The 26,045-nt window shown below is 33.0% G+C and overlaps 2 protein-coding genes and 4 non-coding genes across 7 annotated transcripts; 2 read left to right on the top strand and 4 right to left on the bottom strand.

Annotated features, from left to right (window-relative positions):
• Nucleotides 1-9,859, bottom strand: LOC111003572 (collagen and calcium-binding EGF domain-containing protein 1). 2 transcript variants are annotated; one of them, XM_022274160.2, is made up of 9 exons: nucleotides 9,731-9,859; nucleotides 5,876-6,004; nucleotides 3,806-3,954; nucleotides 3,049-3,194; nucleotides 2,603-2,756; nucleotides 1,194-1,291; nucleotides 835-1,004; nucleotides 364-515; nucleotides 1-209 (listed from the first exon to the last, which is right to left on the bottom strand). In XM_022274160.2, exons 1-9 carry the CDS (start codon nucleotides 9,853-9,855, stop codon nucleotides 31-33), a joined length of 1,302 nt encoding a protein of 433 aa, XP_022129852.2. In that variant the 5' UTR covers nucleotides 9,856-9,859; the 3' UTR covers nucleotides 1-30. The 2 variants fall into 2 exon arrangements, with proteins under 2 accessions (XP_022129852.2, XP_022129854.2); XM_022274162.2 differs by having other exon boundaries at nucleotides 1-200.
• On the bottom strand, nucleotides 1,653-1,771 carry LOC123689245. The gene has a single exon (XR_006750268.1). It is a non-coding gene; the product is annotated as a 5S ribosomal RNA (ribosomal RNA).
• LOC123689244 lies at nucleotides 2,330-2,448 on the top strand. Its single transcript, XR_006750267.1, has one exon. It is a non-coding gene; the product is annotated as a 5S ribosomal RNA (ribosomal RNA).
• LOC123689243 lies at nucleotides 3,329-3,447 on the bottom strand. The gene has a single exon (XR_006750266.1). It is a non-coding gene; the product is annotated as a 5S ribosomal RNA (ribosomal RNA).
• LOC123689241 lies at nucleotides 5,637-5,755 on the bottom strand. The gene has a single exon (XR_006750264.1). It is a non-coding gene; the product is annotated as a 5S ribosomal RNA (ribosomal RNA).
• Nucleotides 9,860-11,707: 1,848 nt separating the features above from the next.
• Nucleotides 11,708-25,433, top strand: LOC111003596 (neuroendocrine convertase 1). Its single transcript, XM_022274200.2, has 14 exons — nucleotides 11,708-11,985; nucleotides 17,960-18,055; nucleotides 18,406-18,588; nucleotides 18,852-18,998; nucleotides 21,272-21,373; nucleotides 21,494-21,611; nucleotides 22,797-22,995; nucleotides 23,066-23,198; nucleotides 23,403-23,503; nucleotides 23,576-23,668; nucleotides 23,747-23,866; nucleotides 24,140-24,291; nucleotides 24,790-24,923; nucleotides 25,126-25,433. Exons 1-14 carry the CDS (start codon nucleotides 11,779-11,781, stop codon nucleotides 25,363-25,365), a joined length of 2,025 nt encoding a protein of 674 aa, XP_022129892.2. The 5' UTR covers nucleotides 11,708-11,778; the 3' UTR covers nucleotides 25,366-25,433.
• Nucleotides 25,434-26,045: the final 612 nt, after the last annotated feature.

Genomic DNA, 26,045 nt, shown 5'->3' with positions numbered 1-26,045 from the left:
AAAATTTAAATATTATTTATTAGGTACATATTAGTAGAAGCTATAATCGTAGTCGGTGTCAACCTCCTCATCATCATTATTATTGGCGCTGGCCAACTTGTGAAACTGACGTAGTTTCTCGTCCATTTCAGCTAACTCAACAGCTTCCGTTTGAACGCTTTCCATCGACCACGCTGTTGTAGTGTCACGGGGAATTTCGCCTGTTAAACCTGAACATTTAGAACTCCTCTATTATTATAAGTGTACTTGTGGTTATATAGATAACAGAACCTTTGTGATGATAATCGAAAAAAAATATATCACATATTACAGATATTTGAAATTTAGTTCATATTTTTTAATAATCAAAAATTCTTGACAAACCGTGAGTATGTATTTCAACTTCTTCGTTGTCTGGACCCATTATAGAGGGCGCTGTGTATGCTTCGAGATCTCGTAATGTCCCGTTCTCTCGGTCAAGCCTCTCTTGCTTCTTCTGCTGGCGCCATGCTTTCTGTAGGTTGAAGCGTTCTGGTCTAGCGAAAGTAAGATGCATTAGAATGAATTCGAATATAAAACTATTTGACTTATGTTTTCTATTTTATTTAACTTTGGATATTGTCTCTCTCAGTGTGTTCTTTTAAGTAATCTACAGCTAATTTATATATATGTACTAATGAAGTTAATATTTTGTAAGTGGAAGCTGAAGAATTAGTTCAATAGAAATCAGTTAAGATCTCTATCAAAAATAAAATTAATACCTATTCGGTTCTAATAAAGAAAATAAAATACCATTACGTTTATTATAACTAATCTTTTAAAATCAAAGTATTCCCCATCGGCACCAGTACTTACTGTTCACCATTTTTATAAACTCTAGCCTCCAAGTTACGTATATCGTGCCGTATGTCGGCTAGGAGTAGTAACATAAGGTCCAATGATCCTTTCGGCCCTCGGGCCCCACGAGGTCCTCTTGGCCCTTCATCCCCCTTCGGACCATCCATACCAGATGGACCTGGAGGACCCTACAGTTAACAGAAATTTGAATGTGTAGTGGTTGTATTATTTGACCAATTACTTGACAAATTCATTAATGATCGTGTAGATTTAGGTTCGATACATTAATTAAAGGATCAATTATAATGACAAACAATATTTATATTGATTATTATTATTATATTAATTTTGTTTTCGCTAATGAAGATAAAGCTTACCCTAGGCCCTCTTTCACATCGACAATAACCGCCCTCTAGTGGCGCAGTAGCGTCAAGAACTCTGTACGCACGAGTGCCTTCCGCAAATCTGTCATCATCTGTAACAATATATTACTCTAAATATTAAATTATATAAATAAGATACATAAAATTAACTTCGACTGTTTAGAATTCCAATATTGAAAAAAATATGGTTACAAAAGTTGTGATCAAAAATAGGTGCGAAGATTGTTTTTTATGAAATGGAAGATTACAGAGCAGCCGTGTTTTACCCATGCATGTATAGCGATACGCCTCCTGGCTGTTACAAAAACTATTCACTGTCTTGTATCAGCTAACCCTGGTCTTAGTTTTCAAATACTTGATTATGGTCTGATTATATTTTTTCTTTTTAATTAACAGTTTCACTTATATAAAATATAAATAATTATACATTATTATTTAAAACAAATATAAAAAAGCCAACATCACGAGGTGTTCCCAGGCGGTCACCCATCCAAGTACTGACCTCGCCCGACGTTGCTTAACTTCGGTGATCGGACGAGAACCGGTGTATTCAACGTGGTATGGACGTTGGCAATTACCCTATCAAATATATTGATCTTTATGTTAAATGAATTACTATTTCGCGGACTTATGTTTCATGTAATTGATTGGTGCAGTCAATTCAATTTTGAAATCACGATTTCGTCACTTATTCAAAGTGACAAAATCGTGATTTCAAAGAATATCCATATGATTTATTTATTTATTGCATTTTAGGAAGATTTACAGTATTTTAACAGAATATAAATTACGTATTATGATTACAATAAAATAAAAACAATACTAATTACAATTCTCCACCTATATTTATATACCTTAAATACCATAGGCCTTAGGGATCCTGCTATAGGAAGAATAAAATTAACAATGATGAATTTATAAAACTACGAAACAATTTAAAGATTGAAATTAAATATGAAAGTGAGTAAGCAAAATTGGATACATATGATTATCAAAAATTTAAAGTTGAGGGACGAAATCGTGATTTCAAAATTGAATTGATCGGACCAATCAATTAGGTACTTATGAAACATAGTCAGCAAAATAGCAATTCATTTGACATAGTGATCAAAATATTTGACAACATAAATGCCAACGTCCATACCACGTTGAATACACCGGTTCTCGTCCGATCACCGAAGTTAAGCAACGTCGGGCGAGGTCAGTACTTGGATGGGTGACCGCCTGGGAACACCTCGTGATGTTGGCTTTTTGTTAAATATTTTATAATAGGACACTCGCATCTGTACGAAGCATTAATGCAATTAACAAACAGCCCATACTATTTTTTTCAGTAGTACCAGAACTGTTGTCGTAAGATATATGAATCAATTCGGGGTCGGTGTACCTTCGACTAGTCTTACCTTCTTTCAACGCCGGGTTCTCAAGTAGTTTTCTAAGCGCTGTCTGTGAAGTGTGCAGCTGATCGCTAAGTTGTTTCACCTTTCTGGAGAGCCACGACACAGTATCACAGGAAGCGTAGCAACGGGACGCGGCTCTTACCAAGGGCAGAGGTTCCTGAAAACCGTATTAGTTTTACAATATTTACATATTTTTACTACGAAGAGCTCCCCGCACCACATATACAGCATGTTCAATAAAGGAAGAAAAGACCGATCTAACATTCCCAGATAAAGCAAAACAACATTGGTGCTACTTAATATACTTTTTTAACTAATACAAGAATAATGTGTCGACAAGGGACAATATACGCGAAAACTAAAAAGTATATATGTTAATACTGGAAAAAAACCATGAGATTACATACATTCTGAATTTAAATTCTGATATGTATTAAACAGGTACTTACGGGCACTGCTATTGCTACTGGTGGCACACACTTCCTGCCGTCCGGTGCAACCGTGTAGGGCGCAGGACATTCGCAGTGGTATCCGCCTGGATCGTTCACACATGTGTGCTCACATTCACCCTTATTGTCCACACATTCGTTTATATCTGAAATAGTTTAGAAATTTAATTATTATTTTATAGTAGCTAATTTTCACTCCTGTTAAAACAGTCCTACTTAGTTTGTTTAAAGGTTTACGTAAGAAATTTTATCAGGCGTATTAATTTGAAAAATTGCAAAAAGCCAACATCACGAGGTGTTCCCAGGCGGTCACCCATCCAAGTACTGACCTCGCCCGACGTTGCTTAACTTCGGTGATCGGACGAGAACCGGTGTATTCAACGTGGTATGGACGTTGGCAATTATGATGTCAAATATTTGGATCTTGATATCAAACAAATTACTATTTCACTGCCTTATTTGGTAAATGATTAGGCAACCTCCTAATGTTAGCTTTTTGCAATTTTTTAATTAAATGAGAATTTAATTTTATTATTTATATTTTATTGAAATAATACCCTGTTAATTTAAAGGGAAATAAAATAATTATACTAAAATCAAGTATTTAAAAAATAAAATCAGGGGTAGCTGATAGAATACAGTGAATAATTTTAGTAGCAGCCAGGAGGCGTATCACTAGACGCGCATGGTTAAAACACAGTAGTCTCTGTAATCTTCCATTACAGATAACGTAATCAACAACTTTAAATATAATAACCAATGCAATATGGTTGCCTCTTCCTCCTGTAGTTATCCTCGCTAAACGTAAAGCCGGAGTGACAGGTACACCACATGCGCTCATCTCGCACCTCGCACGCTTGCTCGCACAGCCGCAAACTGCAGGGATCCACTGTTTTTGGGACACATCTGAAAATTTTTAACTGTTGAATTGCTCTTGCCGAACTTAAGACAAATAAAGAATTTTAGTCTTACCTTACCTAAGGATATTTAAAATAAAGAAGTGTCCAAATAACATTGCTTACAGTCTTTATTAAATGGAAGACGCTCTGTTCTTGTGATTTTTTAAATCTCATTTTTAACTTACTGCTTTTTAGCACTTAAAACTATCGTGTACTAACACTAATTCACTTCTCACTAGGCCCGTGGTGTCTAGAAGTTGAATAGCCTCGATATTTATAGTGATGGCTCCAGTCTTTTTTATTAATGTGGTCCTCCTACAGTAAGGTTAAGATGGAGGTCGTTATTAAAGGGAATAAATTGGGACAGACATATTTCTGAGTCGTACTTTTAAGGAAATATTTTTTTAATAAGCTATCATATTATTGCTGGGAATCGAATCTAATGGACTGAGCTTTTTTAACCACAAAGCTAGTGATGTGATGTTAAATTTTATTAGACATAAATAAGATTCTATAATATTCAGATAATGATTAATCAGAATTTTTCAAGATTGTAATCAGTAATTTCTTGCCGAATTCGGGATCAAACATAAATAGTATATTTCATTACAAGTGCGGAAAGCCTGTCATTGCAACGAGTTCCGACGAATGTCTACCCGAGCCGAGGCGCAGCCGAAGGTGAGGGTTGACAGTCGGGACGAGATGCAGTGACGGTTCCGCACGTGTACTGAACGACTATTTTTAATACAGTTGCGAAAAAATTAAGCAATTTTATTAAACTATTTGCTTTTTTTCAATTCTCTCTACGGAATAAATTCGTTGCACATAGATATGTAGCGACTTATATGTTTCCGGTAAATTGATCTCCGAAGCATTTTATGCAATTATACTGCGTTCGGGTGGTATTCATTAAAATAAAATATCGTCGAAATTACTCATTTTGTGCAACAAATAACTCAACTCGAAAGAACATCTTTGGAAAATGGCGCCAACCGCAAAGAATATGAGCAAAGCTTGTTTTTTCTTTTCTTCACCCATTCTGGGTAGGCAAAGGGAACTTGGCCCATACAGCCAATTCTTCAGTAGACTATTTTTATTGAAAGAAAACCAAATATAACTCATTGAGTCCAATCATTAAATCTGATATTGAAACAAATAGTAGCTTCTTTTTAAAATATTTGCATGAATCATAAAAACTTCTGTGATTTTTTTAGTAAAAACTTCATGGTTAGTTTTTTCTTTTTAATATTTTTTTTATTGATATAAAATAAAATAAACCTAACCTAACTTATTGAATCCAATTATTAGTAAACTTTTTAAAAATACGTATTTGCATATATTATAAAATTCTTTTTAAAATTTTTTTAATTGATAAGAAATGAAAAGAAACCTAACCGAACTTATTGAATCCGATTATTATAATATTTAGAAATCATATATCATAAAAACTTCTATGAATCTTTTGAATAAAACCTTCGTGGTTTAAAATACACATTGTTTTGACAGTTGGCAAAGAAAACGCACGAGTGCGGGAATGGCAAAGAAAAAGCACGAGTGTGTAATAGCCCACTTTCCGAACGCTATACCTCCCTGCAATATGCCACTTTTTGAGCAACTGTATTAAAAAATAAGTTTTGTAATTGCTTTAAAATATCTGAATCGCGAGATATTTTTGACCTTAGAAAAAAAAGCCAACATCACGAGGTGTTCCCAGGCGGTCACCCATCCAAGTACTGACCTCGCCCGACGTTGCTTAACTTCGGTGATCGGACGAGAACCGGTGTATTCAACGTGGTATGGACGTTGGCAGTTACGCCGTCAAATATTTTAATGTCTATGTCAATTGAATTACTATTTCGCTAATTTGTTTCATATGTAATTGATTGGACGTGGTATGGATGTTGGCGGTAAGTAAAATATTAACATACCGTCCAGCTATATAATTATGAGATTCGCAGCAATGCAGTCGAATGCATTGGACATCGGCACCCCCGACCCTACACGTCTCCCGCGACCGCAGCACTCTGTCTGTCGGGCAGGCTGACCGCTTATCCACGCTGAAAATAAAATTCAGCATCAATCGATACAATAACGGTTACTATGGCTTCATAATTTTAACTAATTATATTCTTGCTGACTTCAAACATTACCCGCCGTCTGTCAAATGCATAGCGCTATCGTAGATATAGTAAACATATCAACTCAATTATGATACGTATTTCAATAAAAAATAGTAAAGGCCGGCGACGCACTTGCGAGCCTTCTGCAAATGTGTCATTTGCGGCCGTATCTCTTAACATAAGGTGAGCCTCCTACCCGTTTGCCTCCTATATAAAAAACATAATGATACCGAAGCCTTAAAAAAAATAACAAACACACTCAAAAAAATGGAAATGGGCTGGCCAAATTGCCCGCGTTCGTGATGATAGATGGGTCAGAACCCTTACTTGGAATGGCCTTTGGAAAGAAACAGAGGACACCTATCTGAAACATATATACATATATATATATCTAAATATATAAAACAAAGTCGTGTTAGTTACATCACTCATAACTCATTCGATCTTGAGGTGAATGAGGGGATGCATAACCAGGCTTTGATCTTGATCGAAATTCTGAAAATGACATTCTTCTTTCGCAATAGCAAGGAAAAAAAGGAACCTGTTTTAATGTTAATAATTAATAGAACCATTATTATTATTATTATGTAATGAATATATAATAAAATATTAAATTATGTTAACACTATTTTATTAGACTGTTAGGCGGAACGAAGTTAGCCGGGTCAGCTAGTAGAAAATTAAAAAAGAACGGGGAATTATTGGAAAATAGGAAAGATGAGAGACAAATGGAAGAATTGGGATGACTTCACTACTTAATCGTCGTGTTATTTTTAAACTTAATGTATATGTAACTTAATTCATTAACATTAATTAATTCTTATTATAATTGTCGAATAAAGGCTATTTAAATTCTCATTTCAGAAAAAGAAACATTTAGCAGGCTGACGACTCTAAAAACAGTTGACATAGTTGTATTGTATGCCGCAAATTATACACATTACTTGGCGATACTTAGGGGAAAGATTAATGCTAAGACTTCCATACGTCAAAAGAGTCGCGCCCAGTTTCTTAAGCTCGGCCTAATATCATACGATTTATTACACCCGGACAATAACTCTTAATTCTTCTGGATTAAAATCCATAGTTATAAAACAATGTAAATTGATATACTTAATACAGTAAACAATGTAAACTACAGCAACCGCTAAATGACGCTTGGTAGCTTATCTTATCACATGATACAAATTCATGAATTCTATTCTATTTAGAAACTTCATGATAGGAACCAGCAATTGTGTCAGCTAAATATAATTTATTTGAAATAAATAGGTAAAATCACCTTGCATTTGTTAGTGTATTGTCTGTATGACGTCTGTTGTTAATTAATTTGCTGTCATAGGATCATTTCTCCTGATATGTGTTGGATAATGTATAAAAAACGACACAAATATTTCATGTATATAGTAATGCTATCAAATTGTTTTTTTTTACGAGAGGTGAGTTTCGGCTCACTTATTAAAGTGACACCTGCAACGCCAGGTATTAGCTGTTGATGACCATTCTAAGAATGGTATGAGCTTGAAGACCCCTAAGTCTTATTGGTTCGGAAATATATCTAAGAGCTGGTTCAACAACTGGTGCTGCGTATCAGAAAATAGGGTTGTCAAATAAAAATCCGAATTTTATATTTTTTTCTATTACGTTTCGGTTAAATCTATCATACGTTATAAAACATTCTTTAAATATAACCAAGTATAAAGGGTTCAACGATCCTCAGTACCCGTTCCCTGAATACAATGCACAGTTAAGCATGTTTCTATATTTCTCCGCTTGTACATTCTGTGCCTGTAAAATATTGGATATATTTACTTATGTTCACTTTTGGTTTTGTATTTTTTATAGCTGTTGGCTATCCAAATAAAAATAAATGAATATAACAAGTTATTTTAGTTTTAAGTTTCATATTAGTTTAAAATCTAATATGTATTTTTAATGCCAAGTCTTACACAATACAAAAAACGGGATGGGACACTAACACTTAGTAGTTAAAAAAATATAAGACCTCTTCTAAGATACCGAAAAAAAAGCTTAAACATCAGTCAAACCGTTGCGCACATTGTGATACAAGAATTATATATTTGTATGTACAATGATATCCAAAGAACAATACCCTACTGAATAAGGAGTATAGTTATCAACTCAGCTTTCGGGTATTATAATAACGCATTGATGGCGCTTCTCGGAAGAGGTCAACGAATTGCATAACTTTCAACTACACTTCCATCATTAAGCACATAATCACTTCCGCACATACGGAAAGGAGAGATTTCAGTTTCCCCGATGAAAATTATACAATATTAATAACATTAATTGTTTATTACATAAAAATCAATAAATAGAACTACATATATTCATATCTTTTCGTTGGTATTGATTCCATTCTTATTACAATATAAAGGAAGGCACTCTAGGAGTTTTAGGATTAATCATTACGATATAAATATGAATACATTCAAAGTTCACTGTGTTTGTTTTAAAAGGGGTATTTGTAATTGCCATCTGAAAAGTAAGTAATTAAGGAAAAAAATGACTTAAGCTTAATTGTACAGTAAGACTTGTAAGCGCAAAATTTTATAGCTCAGATCAAAGCAATGTATTAATTGATATAAATTCCTTTAATTCTCGTCTCACATTGGGACATCGATCATAAAAACGCAAGAGTTTATTTTTACAATTTCCTACGAAACGAAAATAACTTGCTTGTCTTAGATCAGGGACACGATTTACGCGGGCCGTCTTTATAGTGACATAGTAATTTATGCAAATTACACAATTGGATTCATCTGCGCCTACGTTCTTTTTGTTTTTTCACCATTATGAAGTCGTAGTAAATGGTATTTTAGAAAATGAATAAATCAGTGGCGCTACCCTTTTAAGTTCTGGGCCTAAGATTTCTGTACCAGTTTCATGATCACTTGTCAATAATATAATAAATAGTACAGGCGCCTTCCTGTATTGTACATTTGGTTTCTTTCACCGTTTGAGCGGATGTTAAATGCGCACATAGATCGGATGTCATTTATGCATAACCGGAGATCGAACCTACGAACTCAGGGTGAGTCGCAAGCTGAAGCCAAACCAACACTGCTCACTAAATTTATTTCTTCCTTGTAAAATAAATATTACCAGGTATTCAGACAATTAAAGAGCTCGTATATGAAATAGTGTTTTGTTACTTCAAAAGTTGATAATGTTAATTCTTTTAAATTCTAAAATATTTCTTTCGTTTTGATTTTGTCGTCTTGAAATTAATCATGCCTCGTAAAATTTCAGGAAGTGACGGCAGCTACTGCAGAGGCCAATGTTATTAAATGTCAAAAATAAATACGTTATTTTAGAATTTCTGTTTCTAGCATTCTGTATTGGACTTTGAATATTTAAGAACAAATTAGAACTGTTAAATTTGATAATTCTCAGTTTTGTGATACTGAGTTTATTGACCCTTTTTTTATCAAAGTGCATATTGCATCAGTATAAATATTGTGCATATTTTTTGTTCTTTATATTAATAACGTATTAAAGAATCAAATAATTAATTACATTAGCAGTATTTTAATCAAATTGTTTATAAATTTTATTGGCTTATCTATTGCATTAATTATTGATTAATGGTTAGATCTTTGTCATTGAATCAATTAATATCTAGTTCACATCACTCACACATCTACAACGTCGTCATGGTAACCATCTTCAGCGAAATATCCTGTATCCTGAGGTGTGGCAAATACCCGGGTGGTATAAACAGAAAGGAGAATAAAAGCCGCATTGCTCAGCGGCGCGCGCATCGTGACTGCGCCCGCGCAGATGCGTTTGCGTGGAATCTCGAACTTTAAGGCTGCGAATACACTAACGGTTCGTTTCTGGTTCTTATTTTGTACATATTCATTATGTAATAATTTATTGTTTAACTTAATTTAAATATGAAATAAAAAAAACAAACTTCTCGATTTTTATCATTTTATGATATATGAACATTGTAAACATGTGTGCTAAGCTTAAGAAATAAGCCAATAATGGTGTGCGTATGGGGGCTTACTACCTACTACGTTAATTTATGTTTAAATCAACCATTCTGTAGTCAGTTGGTTCTTGTATAAAACAAAATCTAACATACAACATACAGTAAGAAAAAAAAGACGAAACTAAATTGATCGATATAAAAAAATACTGATACGGGGGTGAATAAGTTAAAAAGCCATCACATTGTATTTTTTAGGAAGAGTTATTTTTTAATTGCTTGCTTAATTTACGCAGTAAAAATATACTAAAATATGTGTCAGTCGACTTACAACAGACGAAATATACAAACTAATATTTTTACATATCTTTTTTTATTTGCCAACAATCGTACATTATAAGATTTGCTGTTAAGAATAACAACTATGAGATCGTGGTTATTTTAATTACTAAAAATAAATTATTCATTACGGGCACTTCTCTGTTCCATATTAAGGATTGGTTCATTATGTTTAAACGGCCTATTGCTCTTAGCTAATAGAATATTTTTGATGATTCACCCAGATGGCTTGACTTTACTTGACAGCAGTAACAATTAAGTTTTTATAAAATATTTAGCGTCAATTGTTGTCTGTTTAAGGTTTAATTATTTTTGTCTATTAATGTATGTTCTGTTTCGTATATTTTTATATTAGTTATGTTTATCAATGTACTCTCTTTTGGCTTTTTATATTGTTTAAGTGTTTTATTTTGCAATACATGTGTAGCTGTAAGATTATCTATAAATAAATAAATAAAAGTTTTCAATATAACTTGGCATCATTTTCACCTTATGATCATGGGTTCCAGCTGGGTTGGGAATTAAAGGCTGAAAGAGGAGCGCGTCACTAAGCTGCTTTGTAATATTTAGGTTTTATTTAATTTTAGGCTCAAGAAGCAGCCCTTTCAGTTGAATTTAGGTAATACATAGATCTAAAGACTTTGAATAATCACAATTCTCACCCTTTAGAGAGTTTTATGGGGCCTATGTTAAAACATATAAACCACATCACTTCTAAAACTGGTACTCAGTGCCCTATTACATTCGATTTGTTTACTGAGTGGCTCACGGCCATGCTCTACTGACATATTACTTACACAAAACAACGTTACCAAATCTTTGGTATAAATAACACAATGACGGCATCTCGGAAGCGTATTAAAACTGTAGCGCATATATTTTTCGTCGGGGTGTAAAGTTTAACATATAATATTATCAAAATATTTTTTATTCTTACACTTTTAATAGATTTGTAGCGACATCTCTTATTTGTTATCGTTAATAATGCAGTTGTAGAGTAATGTCAAGAGTAGAATAGTTCCGTAGAATTACAATAGATGTCGTGAATGTAAAATGTTTTACATATTTTATTCTAATTCTCAATTCAAATTTAAAAATGTGTGCAATTTGAAAAGTATGTATAAAATGTATTTGTTTTTTCTGGTAAAATATATATGGTTGTATAAAAAATGCGATTGAATAATGTATTTAAAAAATCCTACGGATAAATCAGTTCGTTAAGTAAAGGTTCTAAACAATACAATTCCTGATTATACTGTTGAAATATTTTAGCAAATAAAAGGAGGTTCGTAGCGATACTTATTTTTCGTAGCAAGCTTTAGCTACGCGCCATTCAGACAACGCGCTTGATCGAGTCCGCCGGTTCCCTTTATTCCAAGTAATTTTCTAACTTACGCAGTTTTTTTAACCAATGCTATTAGAATGCATTCTTATAAAAACGTTCATATCTATGACGGCGAGTTATGACTGGGCACCAGGATCCCATAACTATTATGGCGTGCATAACGGGTTTAATAGTATCAAGGATTACATAGATGAGTGGACGGTGGAGGTTCCCGGTGGCGAAGAAGTAGCACAGCTGGTCGCTCTCGAGTTGGGTTACGAGTACGACGGGCCGGTAAGGATCCTTTCGTTTATCATGCCCTAGTGATTCTTAATTAAACAATTAATAACGGTTAATTAAGTAAAATACTATATAACCAATTAACATTAATTACCGACAATTTAATCATAAAGCTTATTTACGTGTATAAAGGTTCATATTTTATTGTAAGCCATCACAAATTTATCATAACTATAAAATAATATATATATAACATAATTAACATATAGTATACATTTTTTTAAATAAATGCTCTTAATTAATAGTCTCTAATAATCCAATTAAAAAATAGCAGAACTAATTAAGTTTGTTAGATAATTAGGTTTGTCCTTTTAATTTAAAAAAGGTTTTTCGAATGTAATTGGAGCTTTATAAGATTTAGTCTAATTTGGAAATTGGGAAGAGAAAATAAGCTTCTAAAATTTCTACATTTGTTTTTCAAAGGCACAGGTCTGTACATAACTAAGATGATATTCGATAAGAAAAACTACAAATAAATAAAAAAAACATTTTTTTTTTGTATTAAGCATCGGACATTCAGAAGTCAGATGCTCAAAACATTAATTATAAAAAACATATTTATGTCAACAGTCAGAAATATCTCTTTATCACTTGGTAATTGATTTATATATCGACATGACTGTGAAAAAAACTATTGTATAATATTTATTTATTTCAAATCCAACAAAAATAATCTGATTATATATGTATATATGACAATCAAATAATAATTATTATAGTTTTGGCGTAAGTCATTTCGACCCATAATCAATAAAACTGATCACTAAGCCAACTCTTACTTACAAACTTGAGTTTGTAAGTGAGATTGGTTTCATTTCATTTCATTCAAGAAGGGTGTTGGGGATACTCAAAAATGAAAAACGAAGTACGATGTTGGTGAATTAACTGGTGATGCATTGAGCAATTGTGTTTTTAACTGGAAACCCCTGAAGGAACACATAATGTATATCTAAAGGTGTTTAAGGATTTTCGGTCAACAGTATTAGGCAAGCTATTGAAAAATTGTGCTCCCTAAGCAATAACCCTTTTTCCATAGTTCGTACTTGGTTTGGGTCAAACCAAGCTTTCGCCTTATTAGTGTGACACTTGACTTGACACACGATAAATGTAGAATTTACTTTATAGATAAATATATGCAAGGGTAAAAATAACGTTCATTTCCATTTACAATGTTCGAGGCAAACTTTGGGCTGTAAAAACGTAGAATTCTTTTATTTACTACACAAATATGTACATACATTATCCTTACAGATTATACCAAAACAATAAAGTCGATAAAAATATAATAAGATACACACAGCAGCGATATTGTAGTTAATATATATAATATTAAAACCAATATAGCTGTTGTGAATTCACTCTGCGAACATAAAAATATGTCGATACTCGATAGTGTCGGAGACAGCATTCTGCATCTGCAAAAATTCTGCAAAAAAACGCATCTAGCATGGCTGGTATGGTATTGATTACCTCTGGAAAATCGTTTACCATTATTGCAAACCATTGATCTAAATACATACTTTGTAATACATTATACATAATGATAGGATTTTTGTAACTACAGTTAACTAAACTGAATAAATTAATTGTGTTTGACGTAAAAGCTTTCAGATAACAATGATAAGAGTTAATACAAAAATATTGGAACACTCGACTTTGTGACGGCATTTGCTTTGATTTCAGCAATACCACTTGAGAATATTGACAAGCCATCAATATTTCGGCTGTAATGAATCTCTTTTGGAACGATATTTCTAAACTTCTATCACGTAACAGACACACGCATTGTGTGTGTTGATTTCGATTTGAAACCCGAAAAAAAAATTGCGTGCGTACAAAGTATACATGTCAGAAGTGAAGCTTCTTTGTAAATTAATTATTACTAAGGTAAAAGCCCCAACGTGTTAATGATTATAGAAATAAGTAAAAAATCTGCGTTTACTACACAAGACGTTATGCGATATAATTGCCATCTAAAGTTATAATATGTAACTACTACACGAATACATCAACCAATAGCGATTAGCGTGTATATTTCTCGATCTCCTTTTCTCACTCTCTCTCAATCGGTCTAAATCGCTCTCTCCCTTTTCTTCGGCAAAAACGCTGCACATCTTCGTGACATTCCGTAAAAATTTTACCCTCATGCGCCGTAAGAAGTATTTCGCTGTTAAGTCCACGGCATAGTTTCCTTTACTCCAACTTCTATTGGGAAAGCCTCAGAGCCTGATCAAAAAAAACCTCACAAAAGCCTCAACACTGAAGGTACCGTTCTAAGACGCTAAAGTATTTTTGTTTGTGACACAAAAAATATCTAAAATTGAGACTTTTGAGAGAGACTGAGATTGGGAGTAGAGAGGGTAAATAAAAAAAGGCCTATATATATTATTATTATTAAAAGAGAGGTTTGAGGAATTGAGATTAATACAGTACAAAGCTAAAAAGGCGGCTATACTCGCGTCATACAGCTTTGACTGAATATTCGGCCTCTTTTCGACTATCTCAAATGTGCTTTTAATTTCTCAACAACACATATTTAAAATACATGAATTGTATTTGACAATAACTACGTAGGCACCAAAAATATAATTAGGAAAAACAGTCTTTTGAAAATCTGTGTAGGTAGTTGTCTAAAAATAAATTATGTCCAACGCCCAATTGACAGACAGTAATGGTGACTAATGTTAGGAATTAGTTGGACGATTTGTCTCAATTCTACGCTACATTTACTATGGCAATTATAGATTCTTTGCGTTTTGCCCGACGCAAAGAGAGCCGTTTCAAAATGAAATTTCAGAAAGCAATTAATTGAATTTACTAAAAAAATCTGTCGGCGGCAAAATTCCAGCAAAACCACAAAAGCCGAACAAAAATTTTTAAAATGACATTTGTGTACCAGGTCACCATAGTGGTGTTACAATTGTGCAAATAAAATTTTCACTTTTCTCAACTCGAGAATTTCAGAGAGATTTGATTGTTCTAGAACGTTCCCGACTTTGACCATTGAAATTGTATATAATATATCTTTCGAATAATTGTAAATTCTGCAATAACGTGGCAGTAACAACGGCTATAATTGTATCAATTTGTCTTATAAAAGAAATAGAAGTCAGCCCTAACTAGGTTTGCGTCAAGTTTAACTAACGTTACCCGTCCCGTGCGTAGCAACTGTAATTTCCTTAACTTGTTACAAGTAAAAAAAGAGGTTCGCTTATACTGAATAGAACAGATGTGAAAACAGACAGGAAGCTCAGCTAATGTTAATTGATACTGCCGCCCATGGATATTATCCATGATGGAGAGCTTGCGAGAGTGTTTTAAGAATTGGTACGCTCTTTTTCAGAAGGACCCTAAGTCGAATTGTTTCTGAAATACTTCAGTGGGTAGCTGATTCCACTGAAATATTTCCACTTAAAACTGTATTCCACTAATTATTTCCAACAAAGTATTTCCACTAAATACGTTGAAGAAAAAAAAATATATATCAAATCAATATCAAAAATTATATATACAAAATCATATCAAAAGAAAGAGAAATACAATTAATTATTTACCGATTTATTAATTATTTTAATATTCGTAATTATAACAAAAATATTTTATTCATTCCAAATTCTCAGATATTACCCGAATCAAAATAAATTAGATAACCATTCTTTTTATAAAGCAAATTATTCTTTTACAATGTGAATTTTAAAACATCAAATTTACTTAGCTCCAAGGTTTTTCCATAGATGGCGGGTGCACATTTTATTCTATGTCCCCTGAAAAATAAACTTTCAGGCAGCAGTCGGCACTAACGACTGAAACAGCGACGATTGTACTAGGATATCAGGATATATATGGAGATTTTTTTTCAGTGTTTCAGTGTAACATGGTAAACACGCGAGCATGAAAAAATTGAAACACGTGCACGCACTCTATTCACGAACATTAGTATAAAATACGTCTTCGTGTTATCTTTACTATCAGTTAATTTAAAACAAACTCAATTTAATTGTTTTTCTTTTAATAATAAAAGTAATCGCTTCTAATCATAATAAAATTGTTGTCATAAATATATAATTGTACCTACTTAAGAAAACAAATCTTTTAAAGAAACTCGTTTGCAAATGCCTAACTGAACTATAATATAATATTATTTCACTTAAGTATGTCAATTTCAAAATATATATATCGAACCAGATAACAATTTCAAATTATAAGAAATATATATTTATATATATATATATATATATATAAACTGTTGTTACTATTATTATTTTATATTTTTTAGTTAAAAATAAAATCGAGAACTTTTGTACAACGGGACGGCTTCAAAATAATATGCATAGCCGCCCAACCCTTTCGCTCCCCCAAACGTTACGCACATGTGTAGTCATCTCTTCACCATGTATATGATCCTAGTACATACGTGTCTCGGGAAACTCACATGACACCGACATGACGTGCTTACGACACACACGGTACTTACTCCGCCTATATCACACGTGGTCCGTGGGTCACACACAAGAAAGATCATTCTCACATAAGTGATTCCACGGCCATTCCCTTCGCTTTATGAATAGCAAAATAAAATTACCGTATATAAAAAGGAATCTTGTATTTGACTTAAAAGTGTTATTATTTATGTACATTTGTTATTTTGATTGTGATTAAAATAAGACAATTTATATTCACTTATGTTTTTAACAGAACAGCTTGTTGTAGTAAGCAATGCGTATAGAAAATAGAACGCAAGTGTTTGGTGACGTATGTATACAACATACACATTAATTTAATAAAAAGTTGTATACGAACACATGTGGTCTCTGACGAATCATGTGAATCACACACGCGCCATATCTGTATATTATCTTGCTGGTTATGCTGCCTTAGTATTAACGTGTGGTAAGAACATCATATGACGACATCCATTTTGACGAACTTTTGGCATGAGAGAGATGACGACAACAGCACGACTGGTGGATTTGGTAGTGATGCCGGACTAAGTTACCTACTAAAACTATTCAAATTGACATTACATATAATAATTATTGTATCACTTTATTTTATTAATTATGTACCGTAAGTAGTTTGTTAATCGTCTATGACAAATACTCAAATATTGTTATATTATAAGACAATTAAAGAAAATAGTAATAATATTAATAATTAATCGCCTAGCTTTAAAAGATTTTTTTAATCCATTTTTTTCACGTTTTAAAAAAAGAAACAGTAAGTACTAATTTTTGTATATTGTTTCCTTTACCTTTGTCTTAAAATAATGATATTAAAATCTGATTTAGCTTCATGCATTTTTACTGCATTGTGATTTTATATTTATTTCACTTCAGTAATAATTGTTCATAGTAAACGGTCGGACGTAACAGCCAATCAAACTTCATTAAATACGACATCGACCAGACGGAACGGTAACAAAAATAGAAGGGAGTTTAAAAAAGTCCAACCCACATTGTCTAGGGCGCCACCTACATCCCATTGTTTTACTCGTCAAACACTAGGAACAAAGAAGGGAGTAGGAGCTATTTGTGTATCCCAAAGAGGGCTGCAATTTGGGCTCCCAAAGTCCCTTGCATACGTTGTTACCCTCCTTTCTATTCAATTATTTTAATTATACTGTATTTCTGTATACTAGCCACAATATAAATAAATCTGTATGCTGTAATAGATGACATATTTTTCTTTAAAAGTAATGAAAGCTGTCTTAACTCTATATGTAATTAATCTGAAATAATAAATTCTGACAAAAATTGTATCATCATATTGACATAAAAAATACCTAACTATCGCAGTCAGTAGCTTAACAAAACCATTTTTACATTAGTACTAGTACGAAAATTAAAAAAAAATTAATTAACGTAAATGCCTAAAAAAATTATTTAGATATACATATATTCAAATAAGAATGTGTTTCTTCAGTTTAAGTTAATAAAATATGTAGTACATATAATATTTCGAATTACAGGTCCTAGGATTCCCGGACTTGTACGGGTTTAGAGTACATAATAAAAACCGTCGCGCCCCAAGTGAACACACAGGCATACTTGCCAGTGACGAAAGGGTGAGTTGCACTATCTTTTACCCATGGGAGCCTGGTAGTAATGACTTTCGAAACACGTGGTGCTTTCGAATGATTCACATCGGGGCACTGCGGAACCGGTCATTGACCTAGATTTTCCTCAAATGCTTGCTAAACAAAATAATAAAAACTAAACGAAACTGTAACTAATTTCTAACGAAACGATTTCGAATTTTTTCAATGTAATTTGTAAAAGAAAATTCTGAAAATTTGCTGCAGTCATCTAGTTATAAATTAGAACTTCTATGTAAATAGAAGTTCAGTTAAGATTAGTAAGTTTACATACGAACTTAATCGTATACAGTACGAGCTGATCTTTTTAATTATTTTAGATACGATGGGCAGAGCAGCTTTTTAGTATAAAACGCGCTAAACGTTACCCTATGCCTGTCTCAGGAGAGGAAGAACTTGTAAGAGTAAAAAGGATAGATACACCAACCAATGCAAGTGAACGAGATAAACGTAGTATCAGAAATATGTTCAATGATGAACTCTGGGGATACGAATGGTATTTAGTAAGTATTACACTTCAACACGAGAGAGCGCTGGAAACAAAATAATAATAAATAAAGATTAATACTAACTACTACTACTACTTATACTGGCATAAAGTTAAAACTGTTAAATGATATAAAATTTAATAAATAAACTGATGAATCATTTCGACCTTTTATGTCAAATATTTGCCGCCATATTTACTGACCGATTAATATACTGACCTAAAAAGTTTCTGTCTCATTACTAAGCCGACTTTTTATATTAATTTATTAAATTTCAGCAAGATACGCGAACAAACGATATTCTCCCTCGTTTGGATCTCAATGTGCTGCCGGTGTATACAAGAGGATTCAACGGGCAAGGAGTACGCATCTCCATACTTGACGATGGAATTGAGCACAACCACACCGACCTTAGGGATAATTACGTAATATATACATATATATATATACATATATTATATACGTATTTACGTTAATATAAAAAAATTAACATCTGCATAACGGATATAATATATGTATTTCTAAATCAACTCTGTAGGCTTATAAGTTAAAACAGAAGTAGTAATAAAAAAGTCTTATTATGTATTTTAACTTTGACACCTTCAAACCTATCAATATATTTAATTATAATGGTAAGTATAGATAGTTTAGTTTCGTTAATGTTAAGTTACCTTAACTTTGCTTGAACTTAAAATCAATACCAAAATTAGCCATCGATATATTATATCGCTGAATTCTATTATTTATTACATTTGAATATGTGGCGCCACATGGCACAATTCAAACTTCGTCTAGTATGTTATGTTATCCTAGTCAGTACAGTGAAGTTCGAGGTGATTTACAGCATAACTACTGCAAAAAAAGAATGAATCCCCCCCCATCCATCAAGTTTGGTTGAATTGAATAAGAAACATGTAAAGTCCATTATTGCCCAATCAAGATTGATTTTATGAATATATATGCTTATAAAAATACAATTTAAAAAAATATGTCTTGATAGATATAATTCATAAAATAATAAATAATAAAACTGAACCTATCTAATTTCTCTGAACACAATTTTAATATTACTACTACAAGATGGCGCTAGTATTAGTTAAAAGCGGTTCAGTAAGGATATAAATATTTTCAACTTTCATGTTGCACGTTCAGAATTGTCCTTTGAATTTTAGTAAATTTATCGACTCCAATGCCGGCGGCGGCACTAAAAAAAGTGAAGCTTCTTTGTAATTAATTATAAAGGTAAAAAAAGCCTCCATAGATGATCATGTACCAGTCATAATATAATCACTTCATGTATGTATTTGTATATCTATCTATATTCACGCTGTTTACGTGCTTAATTATTTACAAATAAATAAAATATTATTATAAATAATTTAAAAAATTGCGTTTACTGCACAAGACGCTATACGACGGAATTGTCATCTAAGCAAATACCAGTTACCATAAGCATGTATTTTTTCTCGATCTCCCTTTCTCAATCTCTCTCAATCGGTCTCAATCGCTCTCTCCTTCTTCGACTAGAACGTTGCTCATCTTCGCGACGGAAACTTTAAATTTTATACGGTTGAAAATTTTACCCTCATGCGTTTCACGTTTCACTTCAAAAATGTGTTCATTCGTTCTTGTTTTAAATAAATGAAGTACCTTTTTTATAAATTTTCTAAGAAATTGTTATTTAAATCATACATTACAATTTTTTTATTTTTTACTTAGGTACATAGGTGCTTGTTCTAACCTCTCCGTTAAATTTATAATGTAAAATTTATATCATAAAAATGAATCGCAAAATGTGTTGTTAGGCGCATAACAACGCCTGGACCAATTTTACCAATTCTTTTTATAGAATATTCGTTGAAGTCTAAGGATGGTTTACGGCGAATTCAAATAATTTCCGCGAATGTCCTAAAAACAGCCCGTTTCTTTTTCCATTCAAACGTTTTCTTACTGAAATATAGAGTCAATTTGAACTTTATTGCTTACAATTAAAGTACGTATTAAATTACCAGCACTCACTGTAGTTAAGCAATGTAGGTGTGTTCCTAACGTCAAATTCACATAAATTTCAAATCCTTTTGACAGAACGAAGCTTGTCGGGTCCATTAGTAAATAATTAAAATGTTATTTATAGCAATAATTATTTTTCAAAAACCTTGCAACAGTTCCACATAAAAGAATAGATTGACATAATTTGTTATTATCATCAGTGTTTTTAACTTTTAATGAACACTTAAATAAAAATGTAGGTAAAAAAAATTATTCTAATAAGATTACATATTTTTTTTAACACCTTTGCTTTCGCGGTTTCATGACTAACCATTTTTATACTTCTCATATCCTAGTAGCTTCGCGGCCGATGCGTCGTTCACGATGCGGCGAGATCGACGTTGATGTTTTCTTATTTATTTTATTTTATTTATTTATTAGTTGGCGATTATAATATATTTTTTATAGGTGTTGTGTGTGTTGTGTGAATTTTGACACCATTCGAAAGGATCTTTGAATTGAAATAATTCGAAAAATAAGTGTTGTTCCTATCCTAAAAAAAATCCTATATTATTTCAATTTTCAGGGTTCGAAAAAAATTTCGTTTGAAATTCGATAACCCCCCTTTCTATTTTATACCAAATATTTCAAAATCATTTATTCATTTACATTGTACATTTATGAAACACAAATATTTTCTAATTTTCAGGATAAAGAGATTAGCTGGGACTGCAATGATCACGACTCCGATCCATTTCCAAGACCGGACCGGCAAAATCGGAACTCGCATGGAACCAGATGTGCTGGAGAAGTAATATATTCTTAGGAACCATTTTATTAGAATTAATTGTTTAGTTTCAATTGTATATGGATTACGTATAACCATTTATAATATGACTGGATTATAAAAAAACAAACAATTTATTTACAGATCGCAATGACAGCTAACAACGAAAAATGTGGCGTAGGCGTGGCTTGGGGAGCAAAAGTAGGTGGAATCAGAATGCTCGATGGACGAATAACTGACCGTGTTGAAGGAGAGGCCTTGGGTAGCGAAATATTAGCTCTTTTTTGAAAAAAAAAATTTTTACATTTATGCAAACCTAGTATACGCGATTTCGGAGTTAAAGTAAATCGGATCGTTTATTTTTTAGGCTTCTGAATCGACCGTAATGGGTGGGAGGGGAATATATCAGTAACAACAGTTAAAGCCTTCAAAAGCCACCTACGACTTATGACCCTCCGCGACGGCCCAAGCCGAGGTTCGAGTCTCACAGGAGACGCCCTTGCGCGAGTCGCGGGCACCCCCCTCTTACCGGCTGAGCTAAGCTCGCCAAACAACCCGTGCTGAGCTGTAAAGGCCCTAAGGCTAACAGCGAGATTCCATTCTAAAAAAAATAAAAAATTCGACTTATGAATGAAAGCAAATTTACCGTTTACTCACTAAGCAACGGATCCTTTCAAGAAGGAATCATTTTAATGCTCTCCGCCTGTTGATAGTAGTGAACTGTGTGCACACGTGTCTGCTGTATAAAATGTTATCAGAGAACTAATTCATATTTCCTTGTAGTTTATAGGCTCCTAGTAATTCATCTGAATAATGACGTAACAGCGTAGAACATTGCGAGGGCGCGGCAAAAGTAAACAAAATATATGCTTGCTTCTTTGCCTGCCTGGACCTCCCTCGTGCCTGCATGGCTTGACTGCATAATAAATAATATCTTCTACTTAAACATAATTTTTTAAATTTATTTATAAATTTGGAACTTCATTGAAGTTTTTCATAAATCAAGAAAATAAAATTATGATTTTTTACGTTTTCTCGTAAAATTGTGACTAACTAACTACATATACAAAAGTATACACCTACCTTACTATCTACCTATCCCTTCCTTTTCAGTTATTTCATAAATAAAGCAATGGCGGCCACAAGTAAGTGGTGACCGCAGCTACTAGGAATTCATAAATGATTAAGAAAGTATCCTGATAACAAAACAAAATAAAAAACCAAAACCTTTTTTGGCTTTTGGCTTTTTTGGCTTTTGGCAATAATAAAAAAAATGTGTTGTTGTTTTTTTACCGTCGCCGCAGCAACTGACATATTACGTCAGTCCTTATTAGGAACACATAAAGTATACAGCGATTTCATTTCAGTTTATGATTGAAATTTATTAAGTTTATAGAGTTTTATACAGTTTATGGAAAATATTAAATTTAAACTCCTATTTTTTAAGGATTTGCTTGGGATAAAGTTGATATCTATAGTGCTTCATGGGGTCCCAATGACGACGGTAAGACCGTTGAGGGACCCGGCAAACTTGCCCTTGAAGCTTTTAAAAGAGGCGTTGAGCGCGGGCGGGCAGGAAAAGGAAATATTTATGTATGGGCTAATGGAAATGGCGGTGGACACAACGACAATTGCAATTGTGACGGGTAAGTTCCCATAGTAGTTACTGTCAAAATTAATTTTATGTGTTTTTTTAAATATCTCTCTTATTTTTAGTTATTCTTCAAGCATCTACACGATATCAATAGGCAGTACCTCCCAACAGGGATTATTTCCGTGGTATGGCGAGACGTGCTCATCAACTCTTGCTACTGCATACTCTTCTGGTGCCTATAAAGATCAGAAAATTGTAAGTCCGTGCTCATTTTAAACTTACAAATAAAATATTTAATATTTATTATTTTTGTTTGCATTAAATTAACTTTTGCACGCTATTTGTACGAAAGAGATAGCAAAAATGTTAAAACCTTGATATCTACTCATGTGTTGTCGTTCGTTTACATTTCATACAGCTTGCTCAAGTAAAAACGAGATGGCTATATTCAATTTGTAGGTAACAACAGATACGAACGATTCATGCACACTTGGTCATACCGGCACTTCGGCCGCTGCTCCACTAGCAGCTGGAATTATAGCTTTGGCACTGCAAGCTAAGTACGTAATATTTATAGCGTTTACTACAAGAGAAAGAACTTGCTTACAAATATAATTGAAACATTTTTTCAGTCCAAATTTAACGTGGCGGGATGTTCAACATATAATCGTCTGGACGTCTGAATATGCTCCATTATCATCGAATGTTGGATGGCAAACAAATGGGTTAGCACAAATATATTTTACAATAATTGAACATGTATCATATATTTTATTGATGTACTAACATCTTTGTTCTTTAAGAATTGGATTACGTTTTGATGTTCGTTTTGGGTTTGGTCTTCTAAATGCGGACGCACTTGTAGCAACAGCTTTGAACTGGACGACAGTGCCAAAAAAGCAAATTTATGAACGAACTTCTGCGTGAGTATGCTGTCCTAGTACTTTATACGTTTGTTACATCAGAGGCGTCTTTACGATGTTGTTTGTTTGTCGATAATAAATAAATAATGAAAAAAAAATCGCGTTAAGTAACTAAATAGCGTCTACGTCCCCACCCACGAATTAATTAAATGTCTTCTTTAAAGTGACGTTTAAAGAAAATAAATAAAATCTAAATATTTTTTCACTTGCGAAATCAATCTATTTTCAATTAGATTGGTAAAATTCCTAAAAACTCAATTTTAATTATTTCAGACACTCATATGGTGGAATATCATCTAATAAACCTATAGAATTATTGATAGCCGTGGAATGTAGCGTGAAATATTTGGAACATGTTGAGTTGATTATTAACATTCAATACACTAGACGGGGGGCTTTAGAAGTGTATTTAATTTCTCCAATGGGTAAGGATAAATTCTTTATTAATTAATTAGTCTTGAAGTTTAAGTATATAGAGATTAAATGTTGGTATCAAGGGATCTAAAGCCTTGTCATGTTCGATCTCAGTTGTCTTACAAAATCCGTAGCGCCCATGTCCCATCCTTGCTAGGAATCGCGAGTAATCAATCAATCTATCTCATTATTAAGATCTGGATTGCTGATATATAGTTGGTCGTTACTGAGATCACATAAGTTTAGAGTCAAACCTAAGTGTGACTAGGGGATTGAGATACAATCTCTTTTCTACAGGCTTGCGGCACTAACGCTAAACAAATTCGCATGTAAAAACAGTCACAGAGTGTGCTATCTCATCCTATACAAATTCGTTTAGCGTTAGTGCGTTAGCTTCAGTATGTCTAAAACGGTTTTGATGTACGACATTCCATACTAAGTGCTTGTCTCGACTCAATTCGATTAGGGCAAGACACGTATAGTGGTTAGCTTTTTTAAACATTTCGCAGGTACCAACGTGCAATTACTAAGCCCGCGACCTAAGGACAACTCTTATAAAGGATTTGTGAATTGGCCCCTGACCTCTGTTGTAACATGGGGTGAAAATCCAAATGGGGTCTGGAAGGTGATCGTACACGATTCGGTAACAGATTAATTATTTACCAACAAACTGTTTTTTGTCTGAGTTCTCAGTTTTTTATCCAAGTATTCTTCTTATTTTATTCTTTATACGAACTAGTACAGAAAGATGCTTTTAATAAAAAAAGTTGGCTTTAATCAAATGCAAAATAACAACGACTTATAAATTTTAAATTTATTATTATTAAGGTCGTGCATGTTTACAGACAAATGAAAATAACGTGGGTAATGTCGGACCCATTCGCCTCATCATACACGGCACCGAGGAGATGCCCCATCATATGAAAAGCGGACCAAGAAAATACAACCATGAATTCGCTAAAATATTTGACGTAATCGATTCCAACGAAACACCAGGGCAACAGAAGTCTGCAGAAGACTACGGAACCGCTTATATGGACGAGGAACTGTATAGAAAGCATCATAGTCGATATTTCTCTAACTAGTTAAAATATCCTTTGAACATATGACACTATAATTATCAGACCTAAATCAGATTAAATATACAAGCCAATATTGTTTCTTTATTTACAAACATTCCAGAACAAAAATAACAAAGCAAAACGTCTAATTGATTATAATAGCTCACTTCCACGACAAACTGTTTAAATGATAATTATTTGCATTCAATTATCGCCTTATGAATCATTAGTTATTTTTAACAATACAACTAAGGTTCAGGGTCGAACCCTGATCTTGGCTCACACAATGTAATTTTACAACAAAGAATTGAATAAATTTAACGTTATAAGAATTAAATGTACGTTTTTGATTTGTATGTATTCTTTTCATAAAAATTAAGTGGAAATAGGCGGGAAACACCACACGTATGAACGATGGCAGATGGAAAAGGCCACCAAGGTCGCAAAGGAGGTTGGGAGAAGACGTTTTATGAAAAGCAGAATACAGAGTGAAAACGTCTTATTATAATATGTTTTAGAATTTATCGAAGTTGAGGTATACATAAATTTACATAAATTTTTTTAGGTACCTATCTTATAGTAGCGATATCACAAAAAAAACTGTCCCTCATTGTATACTCAAAAATTCCACTATAATCTATATCACACCTTTTTCCCAAATTAATAGACAGAGATCACAGACCACATGCTATGTAATCCTGATA

This window comes from Pieris rapae, chromosome 5, assembly GCF_905147795.1.
Source record: "Pieris rapae chromosome 5, ilPieRapa1.1, whole genome shotgun sequence".
NCBI classification, from domain to species: Eukaryota; Metazoa; Arthropoda; class Insecta; order Lepidoptera; family Pieridae; genus Pieris; species Pieris rapae.
This window is presented reverse-complemented; position numbering and strand designations above follow the sequence as displayed.

What these genes read in the sequence shown, in the direction of transcription:
- LOC111003596 (XM_022274200.2), top strand. Translation starts at nt 11,779, where the DNA reads ATGCTATTAGAATGCATTCTTATAAAAACGTTCATATCTATGACGGCG. An exon ending in GTTACGAGTACGACGGGCCG is followed by an intron (nt 11,986 to 17,959) that starts GTAAGGATCCTT and finishes TTCGAATTACAG; the next exon opens with GTCCTAGGATTCCCGGACTT. An exon ending in GTATTTAATTTCTCCAATGG is followed by an intron (nt 24,292 to 24,789) that starts GTAAGGATAAAT and finishes AACATTTCGCAG; the next exon opens with GTACCAACGTGCAATTACTA.
- LOC111003572 (XM_022274160.2), bottom strand. Translation starts at nt 9,855, where the DNA reads ATGCGCGCGCCGCTGAGCAATGCGGCTTTTATTCTCCTTTCTGTTTAT. An exon ending in GATGTGAAAGAGGGCCTAGG is followed by an intron (nt 1,005 to 1,193) that starts GTAAGCTTTATC and finishes TGTTAACTGTAG; the next exon opens with GGTCCTCCAGGTCCATCTGG. An exon ending in AGTTGAAATACATACTCACG is followed by an intron (nt 210 to 363) that starts GTTTGTCAAGAA and finishes CTAAATGTTCAG; the next exon opens with GTTTAACAGGCGAAATTCCC.